This window comes from Pongo abelii, chromosome 23 (assembly GCF_028885655.2).
Source record: "Pongo abelii isolate AG06213 chromosome 23, NHGRI_mPonAbe1-v2.0_pri, whole genome shotgun sequence".
Taxonomy (NCBI): Eukaryota; Metazoa; Chordata; class Mammalia; order Primates; family Hominidae; genus Pongo; species Pongo abelii.
This window is the reverse complement of record NC_085929.1, coordinates 29,709,717-29,723,325: the sequence shown is the minus strand read 5'-3', so window position 1 is coordinate 29,723,325 and position 13,609 is coordinate 29,709,717. Positions and strand designations below refer to the sequence as shown.

The 13,609-nt window shown below is 50.0% G+C and overlaps 1 protein-coding gene across 1 annotated transcript in view; it reads left to right on the top strand.

Annotated features, from left to right (window-relative positions):
- UPB1 (beta-ureidopropionase 1) overlaps positions 1 to 11,826 on the top strand; it is a 34,291-nt gene extending 22,465 nt beyond the window's left edge. The window contains 5 exon segments of the mRNA NM_001132004.1: positions 566 to 735; positions 5,666 to 5,747; positions 7,272 to 7,314; positions 8,868 to 9,022; positions 10,951 to 11,826. Of these exon segments, the coding sequence (NP_001125476.1) occupies positions 566 to 735; positions 5,666 to 5,747; positions 7,272 to 7,314; positions 8,868 to 9,022; positions 10,951 to 11,034 (534 nt within the window). The 3' untranslated portion in view covers positions 11,035 to 11,826.
- Positions 11,827 to 13,609: the final 1,783 nt, after the last annotated feature.

Here is a 13,609-nt window from a genome sequence, read left to right as displayed (position 1 = left end):
GGGACCTCCTTAACCCTAGGCAGGATGGAGAAGGTGTGCTTTCAGGGTGTGGGTTCCACTAGAAGCTTTGGCCTTAATCATTTGGGCAAGCTATGCCCCCTCAGGAAACAGCTTTCTCCTCTGACCAGGGAGAGAGTTGCTTGGATGTGCTTCAGGTCCCCAGGACTCCACCGTTCTATATAATGACATGTGATTGCTGAGGGCATTGACCAACTCGTGTTAACGCCGACCAAACCTGAGCCTTGAGTTGGACCATAAGTGAAACCTCACCAGAGTTTGAAATAGTGTGGAACGTCATTGTGGGGATTTTTGTGACATGTCAGAAAGGAGACTGGGCAAATGCTTAACCCACTGTGATGATTTCCCCCGGGGGCTGGCTTATTTGGTGTCAGGTTTTTTGTGTGTGTGTTTTGTTTTTATCATATTGAAATTCTGGAACTTAGACTCACACTCAGGAGTGTAACCACCTCTGGACTATTGGTGATATTTCAGTTTTTCTGCTGAGTCTAAGGAAAGGGAAATCTTGAAGGTCAGAGGCATCAGTATATGGCCCTTTGCTTTTCAGTCAACTTACTACATGGAGGGAAACCTGGGCCACCCCGTGTTCCAGACGCAGTTCGGAAGGATCGCGGTGAACATTTGCTATGGGCGACACCACCCCCTCAACTGGCTTATGTACAGCATCAACGGAGCTGAGATCATCTTCAACCCCTCGGCCACGATTGGAGCACTCAGGTCACTCAGTTGGTAGGGTCTGGGGGGCTTCCTGGGGCCCAGCCAGCTGAAGCCCAAGGCTGGGCTGTGGACCTCCAAGGTGGCAGCAGGCAGGCACAGCCACCAGGATGTTAACAGAGCTGAGCCCCCAGGATTGCATGTTGTACATGTGACCAGCTTTTCAGTGAAAAGAATCCTCAAGATGGCAATGAGCAATCCCCCACCCGCAGCAAGAGCTGCTCTACAGTAAAACACCAGCCTCTGCTGTGATTCTGAACACTGAGATGAAAATAATTCCTCCCTTTCCCTGTAGTCACCAGGGGGCTTCAAAAAGCCCCACATTGGGCTGGGCTCGGTGGCTCACACCCATAATCCGAGCACTTTGGGAGGCCGAGGCAGGTGGATCACTTGAGGTCAGGAGTTTGAGACCAGCCTAGCCAACGTGGTGAAACCCTGTCTCTACTAAAAATACAAAAATTAGCCAGGCATGGTGGTGTGTGCCTGTAGTCCCAGCTACTCGGGAGGCTGAGGCAGGAGAATCGCTTGAACTTGGGAGGCGGAGGTTGCAGTGAGCCAAGATGGCACCACTGCACTCCAGCCTGGTGATAGAGCGAGACTCCATCTCAAAAAACAAAACAAAACAATAAAACAAAAAAGAACCCCCACATCTAAGTCCTTGGAGCATAGTAGGTGCCTAGCCAGCATTGGCTCCTGGATGGGGGACTGTAGATTCCTAGTCCTCACATCTGTAGCATCCTGCACAGGTAGGGCAAACATCTGGACAAGAGAAGCCACCAATGAGGGAGCTGGAGATCAGTCGAGGAAACTTGTCTTTAACCAGAGAAGGGTTTTATTTTTATAACACATAACAAGTGTTTCGGTGTTAGCCTCACCCCTAAACAGATAGAACTGCCCTTGTCAAGGCAGGGCTGGGGGATGAGGGAAGGGTGGCCCCAGAAGCCCAAGAGCTGGGCAGTACCCCACCCCTGGGCCCCCTCATTTAGGAGGGGCATCCAGTGAGCTGATCTGACTGCATAACTGTGCTGCTGCTGCCTGTCTCTTCCACAAAGGCTGAGCATTTGGGTGGTTTCCAGTTTTGCATCACTACAAGTAACAGAACTCTAGGAATTTATGTGCAAATACTTTTCTCCCCAACTCACTTCCTTCCAAGCAGGATTCCTGCAGCAGGAGGTGCTGGCTTTCACTTTTTGTGGTCTTGGCTGCCAGTGTCCCCAGCAGGACAGGGGTGTGCCCTGTCCTGCCATGGGTGGGGAGCAGGGGGAGTTCTGGTGTGTGCGCAGCTTTGAGTCTCTGTTGGCCTGCACTTGTCTCTCTTGTCCTCATTCTTGACTAAATTTCAGTTGAATTTCTTCCTTTTTTTTTTTTTCTTTGAGACAGAGTCTCGCTCTGTCACCCAGGCTGGAGTGCACTGGCTCAATCTTGGCTCACTGCAAGCTCTGCCTCCTGGGTTCATGCCATTCTCCTGCCTCAGCCTCCCGAGTAGCTGGGACTACAGGCGCCCGCCACCATACCTAGCTAATTTTTTGTATTTTTAGTAGAGATGGGGTTTCACCATGTTAGCCAGGATGGTCTCGATCTCCTGACCTCGTGATCCACCCACCTTGGCCTCCCAAAGTGCTGGGATTAGAGGCGTGAGCCACTGCCCCCAGCCAAATTTCAGTTGAATTTCTTCTAAACGTCAGGATGTGACATTTACCTTTTCTTTTCATATAGTGCCCCTTTCTCAAGAGTAATATCCCCTCTGCATTCAACATTTATTTACATAGCAGGTTCCTTCTGGAGCCAGCATGCAATCCCTCCTCTGTTACCTCAGGTCTACCACCCTGCCCATGTACCTGGAGGTCTGGTCCATGTCCAGGAGGGGTACTGTTGGGTAGAAGGAGAAAATCAGGCCTCCATCTCCCCTCAGAGAACATACTGGAGTCTCATGATGGTCAGATCACCAGTGACAGCATTCATTGGCGGTCATCAGTAGGGTTATTACTGGTCATCCAGCTACCAGGCCTGGGTAGAACTTTGGGGCCACCCCCTAAAGCAGCCCCCTCTGCTGGCTCTGGGTAAGACACTTGGCAAGCTCCATCTCCCCACTGAGGTCCCTAGAGGAACCCAAAGCACTAGGGCATCTGGCTTCTGGGCCAGGGCAGGCAAAGTTGTGACCGTGGACTCAGATGGCTCCTCGCCTTGTGTGTGCAGAGGCCCTCCCTGACCCTCCTATCTCAGGCTTTTATTAGCTCCAGTTAGGCAAACAGAAGCACCCCAGTGTAATATGCATATAATTGCTATGTCCTCAGCAGCCTATTAGGCTTATTAAAAATGATTGATTTTTCTTTCCTCAGCCAAGAATCATCCAACCCTTGGCTTTCCAGGGTGTGGTGAGGCTGGCAGTAAAAACTAACAGGTCTTTTGGAAAGCAGTATGTTTCATGAGCTCCTAAAATGCTCATGCCCTTTGGCCTGATAATGATACTCCTAGAACTGTAGCCTGAAAAAACACTCTAAAAGAGGAGGGAAGGCCAGGCACAGTGGCTCGCATTTGTAATCCCAGCCCTTTGGGAGGCCAAGGCTGGTGGGTCACTTGAGGTCAGGAGTTTGAGACCATCCTGGCCAACATGGTGAAACCTCATCTCTACTAAAAATACAAAAATTAGCCAGGCATGGTGGCAGGTGCCTGTAGTCACAGCTACTTGGGAGGCTGAGGCAGGAGAATCGCTTGAACCTAGCAGGCGGAGGTTGCAGTGAGCTGATATTGCACCACTGCGCTCCAGCCTGGGTGACAGAACAAGACGGAAAAAAAAATAGGGAAAGGCAATGCATGTGAAGGTGCTCACAACAGCTTACTTACAATAAGGGAAAAGCTGACAGCGGGGAAAGTGTCTGAGCTAAGTACATTGCAGCCCACCTCTTCCACAGGTTGTTGTACAGCCACTAAAAAGAGTCATGATGAAGGTAATGCAAAGTGACGAAAGCCTGTGAGCAAGAAAAAGACGTGTTCAGGCTGTGGTCAGAACTCTTGGAAAAAAAAGAAAAAAGGAAAAAAAAGTTTGCCTATGGACGAGGATAGTCATGGAGTGCGGATAAAAGGCAACAGGTGGTTTATTAGGATGGTAGGATCCTGGCTGGTTTTCTTAAAATGATGAATGATGGAATTGATAGTGTTTTTCAGCACAATGCTGGGCAAATCCCCACCAGCATTGGATCACAGCATCCAGAACCATCCATCCCCTTTTCTGGCACCTTCTGCCGCCTGTATCAGAGACAGACATACACATGTGCATGCACACACGTGGGTCAGCAGGGTGTCCTCATTCATTTTTGAGTCCCACAGTTCTAAGTACACAGTAGTGTCTGAATGCTTTTGATTAGGTTATCCTCATAATCCAAGGATGTGTCCCTTACAGCTTGGGTGACCAAAGATTTCTACCACCTGTGTACATTCATTGGCAAGTCACTATCCTATCCTCTTGCTGCATCTTGCCTTTCCACTGCGATTATTTTTAGGGGTGTGTGTGCACTGTGCTGGGAATATGGCAAACGTCCCCACTCCCCATCAGACTTCATGATTCCTGCACACACTGGGTTCTCACTAACCCCAGCTTCCTTTCCCCTGGTGGTTTTGAGAGCATAAATTTTATTGCCAGCTGTGGGTTTTGGTCCTATGCAGAACACCTCCCTGGAGAATTGCAACTAAGATGTTTATGGCAATCGCCCTGCAAGTGTCTATTTAATTCCTGAAAATGTCATTTACTGGTGTGTTTCTGTAAAAATCATTTCTGAAAAGTTTTGTCAGCTTGGCTTAGCAGCTGGGGGAAAAAAGCAGCAAAATGAGTCCCCTCAATCAAGCCTGTGATTTTTTATTTTTTCAGACTTGTGAATCCTCCTGAGAATTAGGCTTGTGACAAGCACCCACCCCCTCCACCTACTCCCTGGTTTAAACCAGGTGCATGCTGACACAAAGGAAGATTCCGGGGCATTTTGCTCCCAGTCACACAGTGTTTCTAAGTGGGCATTACTCCTGTCAATCCACAGTCTTAAAGATGTTCCTCAGACAAAAGATAGTCAGTGACAAGAAGGCCCACTAGATTCCATGTCACAACTTAGTTGGCGGGCCAGAGAAGGACAGGGTCTCTGGTTGGGGCCATGTCTCCCATCACATTCTCCCTTTGCAGGTGCTAGAGTGAGGAAGGCCCACAGCTCAGCCAAGCCCATGGGGTGCCTCCCTCCTGGGCCACTCCCCCACTGGCCAGTAAGAGAACCAGGGAGCCTTTACTTAGAGACTCAAGGTTCAGAAGAGGGAAATGGGAAGTCACTGGGAAATGGTCCAGCTTGGAGGAGGTGACCCTGCGGCAGAATCTGACCCCTTATCCTATTACCTAAGTTCCTTTCTTGTTTACTGGCCCTGAAATCACCCACTTTGGAGATTGCCTTGCAAGGCAGCATAGCAGAGTGGGAGAGTTAGGGTAGGTCAGGTACAGCCTGCGCTCAGCCCTCACAGGCCCTGCACAAGCCCGCCAGGCCCCTGGCTCCCTTCTGGCATTCACCAGGAGAGGTTCTGCCCAGACCAGCAGGTGGGTTCCAGGAGAAGGGATGGAGGTGGGAAGTGGTGGTTATGGAACTTCTACCACTTGGATCTTCACCTGCATGGTCATTCAGTCTTCATATTCTTCCTTTGAGGACATTTCAGAAAAGGAAACTGAGGCTCAGGATAAGGATTTGATCCAGGGCTGCCAATTCTTCTGACAGAGCACAGCCACGTGGCTTATGCCTGCAGCAGGCCCTTCCCAGAGGCTGTTCAGGCCAGGGCAAGGTGCTGAGGACAGGCTGGCCTGCTTGCAGGTTTGGAAAGCCTGCAGCCAGGCCAGGCTCAGGGCTGAGCATCCACTGAGTCTGGCTGGAAAGTCGGCAACCTGGTTCCTCTTGGTTCTCTCTTACAGCGAGTCCCTGTGGCCCATCGAGGCCAGAAACGCAGCCATTGCCAATCACTGCTTTACCTGCGCCATCAATCGTGTGGGCACCGTAAGTCCCAAGGTCTGGCTGGGGAGAGGAGCCACCACCTGGTGGCTCTGGTGGGGACACCCCATTCCCTCTGCACAAGTGTCACAAATCCTAGGGTCCGGAAAGGGGTAAACTGGCTTGGTCTGTTACTTTTCAAGATATCTCTGTCCTCCTGTTTTTTCTGTTTTTGTATTTGGCTGAAGCCATTTTGAAAAGATCTTTGACATGGCAGTTCTCACCCTATCACCTCCAAGTATCCAGTTTATTTTCCCCATTGACCCCATACACTTAACAGTTTTGGCTGCCAAACAGAATACACTTATTATATCTCTTCCTTATCCTTATTAATCAGATAGCAAACTCTAATCAGAGGATCTTTTCAGTCTGAGATAACCAAGGTTTCTACACTAAGTCTATCTGACTTCTAGCAGCATAAAGAAACCTGATGTTTTGGCTGGGTTTGATGGCTCATGCCTGTAATCCTAACACTTTGGGAATCCGAGGCTGGCAGATCACCTGAGGTCAGAAGTTTGAGACCAGCCTGGCCAGTGTGGCAAAACCCTGTCTCTACTAAAAATATAAAAATTAGCAGGGCAGGCTGGCACATGCCTGTAATTCCAGCTACTCAGGAGGCTGGGGCACGAGAATAGCTTGAACAAGGAAGCAGAGGTTGCAGTGAGCCAGGATCGTGCCGCTGCACTCCAGCTTGGGTGACAGAGTGAGACTCTGTTTAAAAAAAAAAAAAAAAAAGAAAAGGCCAGGCACGGTGGCTCACGCCTGTAATCCCAGCACTTTGGGAGACCGAGGTAGGTGGATCACCTGAAGTCAGGAGTTTGAGACCAGCCTGGCCAACATGGAGAAACCCCGTCTCTACTGAAAATACAATTAGCCGGGCGTGGTGGTAGGCGCCTGTAATCCCAGCTACTAGGGAGGCTGAGGCAGGAGAATCGCTTGAACCTGGGAGGTGGAGGTTGCAGTGAGCCAAGATCACATCATTGCACTCCAGCCTGGGCAACAAAAATGAAACTCCATCTCCAAAATAAATAAATAATAAAATAAATAAATAGAAAAGAAACCTGATGTTTTAGTTAGCCTATGTAACCCCATCACAGGTTGATGTACAATTTCCATTAGGTTCTGGGGGAAATACTGAAAGCAGTGTGTGTACCTGCCCACTGCCTTCACAGACCCCGGCCTGGGGTTTTAATTACTCCAGGCAGGCCAGCCTCAGGTGCCCACAGCCCTGAGAACCAGTCTGTGCCCAGTGTCTTTCTCTTCTCTCAGATTATGAACTCCCGAAAGGCACCATCCAGGTTTTTACCCTGCTTGTCAAATTCCCCTCTGGCCCAGGGCTGGCTGCTCAGCAGGGGTGTTTAATAAGCACTTAACTGCCCAATGAGTACAGACCATTCCAGCTCACCTTAACTGTTTCCTGGCTGACTCGCCTCTTGGCCTGATTGCCCTGCTCATCTGGCTGAGTGAGCTGGAATGAGTGTAGTGGTAGTGCCACCTATAGGTTCCTCTTACCTTGGTCTTATTTCACAGGAGCACTTCCCGAACGAGTTTACCTCGGGAGATGGAAAGAAAGGTATGTCCCATGAACCATGGATGGCTGCAGTTGAGGAGTGGGCCTTCCTCTCCCCTTCACTGTCTGCTTCCTCCAGTCAGGATCTGCCACATGGATCACGTCTGCATGCCTGGCATCTAGGAGGAGGCCAACTCCTCTCTGCTTTATTGCCTGCAGTGTGGGAATCAGGCTGTGGCTGGGGTGTGGATAGGCAGTCCTGAGCTTGAGGAGTGGTTTGGACCCCATCCATTCCCCAGGACTGGTGTGAAGATGAACCAAGAGGATGTGGGGGATCCTCTGTGAGCTCTCTGAAAGGGAGAGGTGCTCTCATCCAGCCCATAGATCTCCCTCTCCACTTTCCTTTGTCCTTGTCCCCCCTCCCCTTGCCCAAAGCAGCTGTACAGATGCCACAGGGCATTGGCATGGATGGCCCTGGGTTTCTAGAGTCCATGGCTTGTTTTGATCCAAGGGCACATACCACCTCACCTCTGCTAAGAACCCTAAAGACTCCTTTCCCACGTCTCTGGCCAAGAATGGGGGAGGTAGGGACTGTCCCCCTCACCAAGGAGGTATCTGAACTAGCTCAGAGTGTCCTCTAGAAAGCCGGGAGGGGGCCAGGCATGGTGTCTCATGCCTGTAATCCCAGTACTTTGGGAGGCTGAGGCGGGCGGGTCACCTGAGGTTGGGAGTTTGAGGCCAGCCTGACCAACATGGAGAAACCCAGTCTCTACTGGAAAAAAATAATAATAATAATACAAAAAATTATCCAGGCATGGTGGCCCATACCTATAATCCCAGCTACTCAGGAGGCTGAGGCAGGAGAATCGCTTGAACCCAGGAGGTGGAGGTTGTGGTGAGCCAACATTGCGCCATTGTACTCCAGCCTGGGCAACAGGAGGGAAACTCCACCTAAAAAAAAGAAAAAAGCCGGAAGGGGCTGAGCGAGTCTGTTTTCTAGGAAAACACTTCCTGAAAGGGTCCCAGATGCCGCCACTTCAGGCCCCCGACTTCTAGAGTCCCTGATCCTAGTTAACTTACTGCAAATAGAGATGCAGAAAGGGCAAGGGAATGAGCGTCCACTGGATGCTTGCTGCATCTGGGCCAAGCTAGGCCCTGCCCAGCCCACCAGCTCCTTACACATGTGTGGGGTGGCTGCCAGTCCTCCCTGACTGGTGAAGGGACCAAGGCCTGGAGGGAGGGTAAGGGTGACGCAGCTGGCAAGGCAGATGAAGGCAGAGCCTCCAGCTCACTGTGAGGGCCCCCATAGGAAGCCCCCAGAGTGTGACTTTCTCATTTCCTTAGGCTGTGGGTGGAAGCAACACCTCTCAGAAGGGTGACATTTAGACATTTCCCCAGGGGCAAAGGGGAGCAGCATAAGGGGGCCATTTGCAGCAATTTGCTGGGCCTTCAGGCCTGAGATGAGAGACAGGCCTTTTGGGCCTCAGCATTTGGCAGACACTGGGGAGGATGGCATGGACTGCGTGTCCTGGGCCTGCCTCAAGGTGCCTGACCCTCTGTGGAGCCCACAGTGCATCTACACAAGCTCACAGATGTGTTTCTTTGTTCCTTTAAAGCTCACCAGGACTTTGGCTACTTTTATGGCTCAAGCTATGTGGCAGCCCCTGATGGCAGCCGGACTCCTGGGCTGTCCCGTAGCCAGGATGGACTGCTAGTTGCTAAGCTCGACTTAAACCTCTGCCAGCAGGTGAATGATGTCTGGAACTTCAAGGTAGGTCCCCAGGACCCCTGTTGTTGCCTGCTCCTCTGCTTTGGCCCTCATCCTGCTCTCAGGAACTGCTGTTGCAGGGTTGCCCATGGCAGCATGAGGTACCAGCTCCCACCCGAGGGCTCTATGTGAGCTGAGGGCTGAATCTCTGCCTCCTTGCTGGCTCCCAGGAGGAACAGTTGGGTCAAACAATGTACAGGCAGCAGGCTGCAATAAATTCTCCTCTCATCTGATTTAGATTCTGGGTGCCTTCAGACAAATTAATCTCAATTTCATTTGTCCAGAGAATAGAATGGATTGGCTCCTCTAATCCTTTTTCCTTTCCAGGCATTTGCACTTATCACAAGATAAATGTGCATGTCTGGTTCTGCTTGTGGCCAGTCCCTGCAGTGTAGGCCTTGACGATAGCAGGAAATGGGTCATGCAGAGAAATGGAATCTAGGCCTGGCTCTGCCACAGCCTTCCTTCCTTGGTCACCTTCTGCTCCCAAGCCTTAGTACTCCCAGTTGTAAAATAAGGGGCTTAACTCGAAGGTCCCATGCTGGCTTTGACACCTAATGCCCTGTGATGTCAGGAGTCAGAGGAATGGCGACGTCTGCCCTCCTAGGATGGGACTCCACCCTAGAAGGGCTCACAGCTTCAGAGTTTGCTGTATTAGTGTCCGAAAGTATTTCCACCAACTCAGCACCCCTTTTTCTTTTTTTGGTGGAGTAGGGGGCATGGAGACAAGGTCTTGGCTCTGTCGCCTAGGCTGGACCAATGGCATAACCATAGATCATGGCAGCCTTGACCTCCTGGGCTCAAGCCATCCTCCCGCCTCAGCCTCCCGAGTAACTGGGACTATAGGCGTGCACCACCACCACACCCAGCTAATTTTTCAATTTTTTATAGAGACCGAGTCTCACTGTGTTCCCCAGGCTGGTCTTGAACTCCTGGCTTCAAGCAATCCTCCCACCTTGGGCTCCCCAAATACCAGGATTATAGACATAAGCCACTGTGCCCTGCCTCAGCCACCTTTTATAAGCAAATTGTATATGCAAATGTCCATTGTTATAACTGACTTTGCCGGGTGTGACTGAGAGACCACCAGGGCCTCTAATCCACCCAGACATGGGCTTTTGGCCTTGATCCTGTTTTCTGAGCATGGGTTCCTCAGTCTCCGATCCTTGTCAGACAAACAAGGTATTGGGCATGAGAGAGTCTCCTGACCTCTCTCTCCTCTTCCTGGGCAACTAGAATGAATGTAGGATTCCACCCAAATCAGAAGGGAGCCAAGAATGCTGGCCAACTCTTTTTAATAAGTATCCCAGGAGCAGTAAACCAAATGCTTTCTCGTTAGACACTTCTTAGAAGCAGAAGCCTTCCCAACTTTGGTAATGGGCATGAGCTCCTGTCAAGGCTTTTGGGAGTAATCCACCTTGGGAAAGGAGGGAGGGAGGGAGTGAGGGCGTGCTGGGTGTGAGCACCGTGGGTGGGCTTTTCAACTCCACCAGCCTCTGTATCCACGATGAGATGCCACATGGAGTAGACAGAACTCCAGGCCCATCCAGGAGCCCCTGGTTCAAATCCCAGCCTTTTCTACAACTGGCTGGTGACCTGAAGCAGGTCACTCCTCTCTGGGCTGTAGGCTGCTCTTCTGGGGAGCAACAGGACCACGGGACTCCCCTTCTCCGTCCTGCCTCAGCAGACCACACTTTCTGGATGGACAGGTCGAAGAGGTCACAGCAGCCAAGGCTGGGCTGTATGAGTCATTGTGGCATCTATGAACTTTGCCACAGTACTAGAATCAGTGCCAAGAGGTCACTGTCAACGAGCCTTCCTGATGCGTTCCTGTCCCATTACTGCCCTCCAGTGGCAAGAGGTGGTGGCGTGTAAGTGATGGGAATTTATAAAACCAGAACCTGTAAAGTACATCTGTGTTTTGCTTTCAGATGACGGGCAGGTATGAGATGTACGCACGGGAGCTTGCCGAAGCTGTCAAGTCCAACTACAGCCCCACCATCGTGAAAGAGTAGCCGGCTTCAGTGCCTGCCTTGGGGTGAGGAAAACACCTCTGCCCCCGTGGATTAGCAAGCGTGGCAGGCTTAACATGTTCAAGTTCTCCCCAATAACATTGTCCAGGTTGGCTTTAAAATCCCCAGGCAGGGGGAGAGTGGCATGAGGAGTGACTTCTTAATGGGTAAGGGGCTGCTTACTTCTGGGGTATTGGAAGTGTTTGGGGACTAGGTGGAGGTGAATGTACTAGATGCCACTGAATTTGTATACTTCAGAATGTTTCAGTTATGTGAATTTTACCTCAACTAAAAAAAAAAAAATGCCCAGGTATGCTTGTGCAGGTGGATTTGAGGTTAGGCAGATGATGCTGTCCATCCTATACACCAGTGGGAAGAGGGTGAGGGCTGATCCAGAGACCCTGAGCCTACAGCAAGGCTGTGGTGGGTGGGATGGTCTTTGAATGTGTCGGCTTAGCTAGGCCACAGTCACCAGTAATTCAATCAGACACTAATCTAGGTATTTCTGTGAAAGTATTTTGTAGATGTGACAGAAGTCCATTCCCCGTTGACTAAGTAAGTGAGATTATCTCAGATAATCTGGGTCAGCCTGACCTATCAGTCAAAAGCCCTAAAGAACAGAGCTAAGGGCTTCCCTGAGGAAGAAATTCTGCCTGTGGACAGCAGCCCAGTGCTTGGCAAGAGTTCCTGACAGCCTACCCTTCCTGATAGCCTGCCTTAGAGTTTAGACATGACTAGCCAGCTCCTACAATCACTGAAGTCAATTCCTTGCAATAAATCTCAATATATACCCTACTGGTTCTGCTTCTCTAGTTGAATCTGATACAGATTTTGGTGCCAAAAGTGGTTCTAGAAAAATAGAATCTTAAAGATGAGTTTTCTGCATTGGTTCTGGATTTTTTAGAATTCTTCCCTAGTTTGATTGAACTTAAAGGCATCAGTGACTCTATTTCCATAGAGTCAAGGTAAAGAGGGTAGTTGGTAGTCCACAGCATGGTGCAAAAATAGTAATTTACGTGCGAGGCCAGCCATCAGTCTGTGCCCAGAGTTCCAGCCTGCCCTTTCTGATGGCTTGTCCTGTGGATATCAGACTTGCCTGACCAGATTCCATCATCATAGAAGGTAATTTGTTTCACTAAATCTTTTTATATCTCTATCCATCAGCTACTAATTCTGCTAGTACTGCTAATGTGGTTGAGCTCCATTTTACACATCAGATTACTCACCTCTCTACACCTTGGTTTTTACATCTGTAAAATGGGACTGGGCCAGGTGTGGTGCGGTGGCTTATGCCTGTGATCCCAGCACTTTGGGAAGCCAAGGCAGGTGGATCACTTGAGGTCAGGAGTTCAAGACCAGCCTGGCCAACATGGTGAAACCCCGTCTCTACTAAAAATACAAAAATTAGCTGGGCATGGTGGCGCATGCCTATAATCCCAGCTACTCAGCAGGCTGAGGTATGAGAATTGCTTGAATCTGGGAAGCAAAGGCTGCAGTGAGCCGAGATCACGCCACTGTGCTCCAGCCTGGGCAACAGAGTTGAGAGCCTATCTCCAAAATAAATAAATAAATAAATAAATAAATAAATAAAGGGGGGGACCATATTCCTGCTTTATGTCAAGACAGTGGTAAGAGACAGACTAGATGGGCCAGGGAGCTCCTTGGCAGTTATCAGTGCAGCGCCTATTTAGCCCTGTCCCTGCACAACACGGCAAGAGCCCAACCTGCCAAGTCTCAAACAGCAGTTAACCAGAATATCGGGTTGGAGGTGGGGTCGAGATTCTGTAATTCCCCGCTTATTGTTCCCAATCAGAGAAGGCAGCCAGAGAAGGCAGCTTCATCCCTTCACTGGCCCAGCAGCTGAATGATATGGAAACCTCCATGTCAGGGCTAGGGTACTCCTGGACAGCCACCAGGGATGAAAAACCTGATGGAGCTGCCTGGCCACAGCTCTGCAGTAACTTCCTTGAACTCTGTACTGCAGGTTTTCACTTTACCTAATGGCCCTCCTTGTACCTTAAAAAAAAAAAAAAAAAAAAAAAAATTCCAGTCCCACAGACATGGTGAGCTTTTTTGCCTGGTCCTTTAGCTTTCAAAATTTAGTGTCAGCCAAAGCAGGCAGATCACAAGGTCAAGAGATGGAAACCATCCTGGCCAACATGGTGAAACCGCATCTCTACTAAAAATACAAAAATTAGCTGGGTATGGTGGTGCACGCCTGTAGTCCCAGGTACTCGGGAGGCTGAGGGAGAAGAATCGCTTGAACCCACGAGGCGGAGGTTGCAGTGAGCTGAGATCACACCACTGCACTCCAGCTTGGCAACAGAGTAAGACTCCGTCTCAAAAAGAAACACAAAAAAACAAAACACCTTAGTGTCTTTGGTTTCTAGAGGGTGTAATCAACCTAATACAGAAGCCAGCTTAGGTGACAAATTGGTGCATTTGTGAAATAGGCATGAATAAATGGACCACAACTCTTTGATTATCTGCAACTCTCATTGCCTGGAAACAGAACCGTCAGGCCCATCTTAGAGTATGCAGGCCCTGCACAGCCAAGGTCATTTCAAGGTTTAACTCA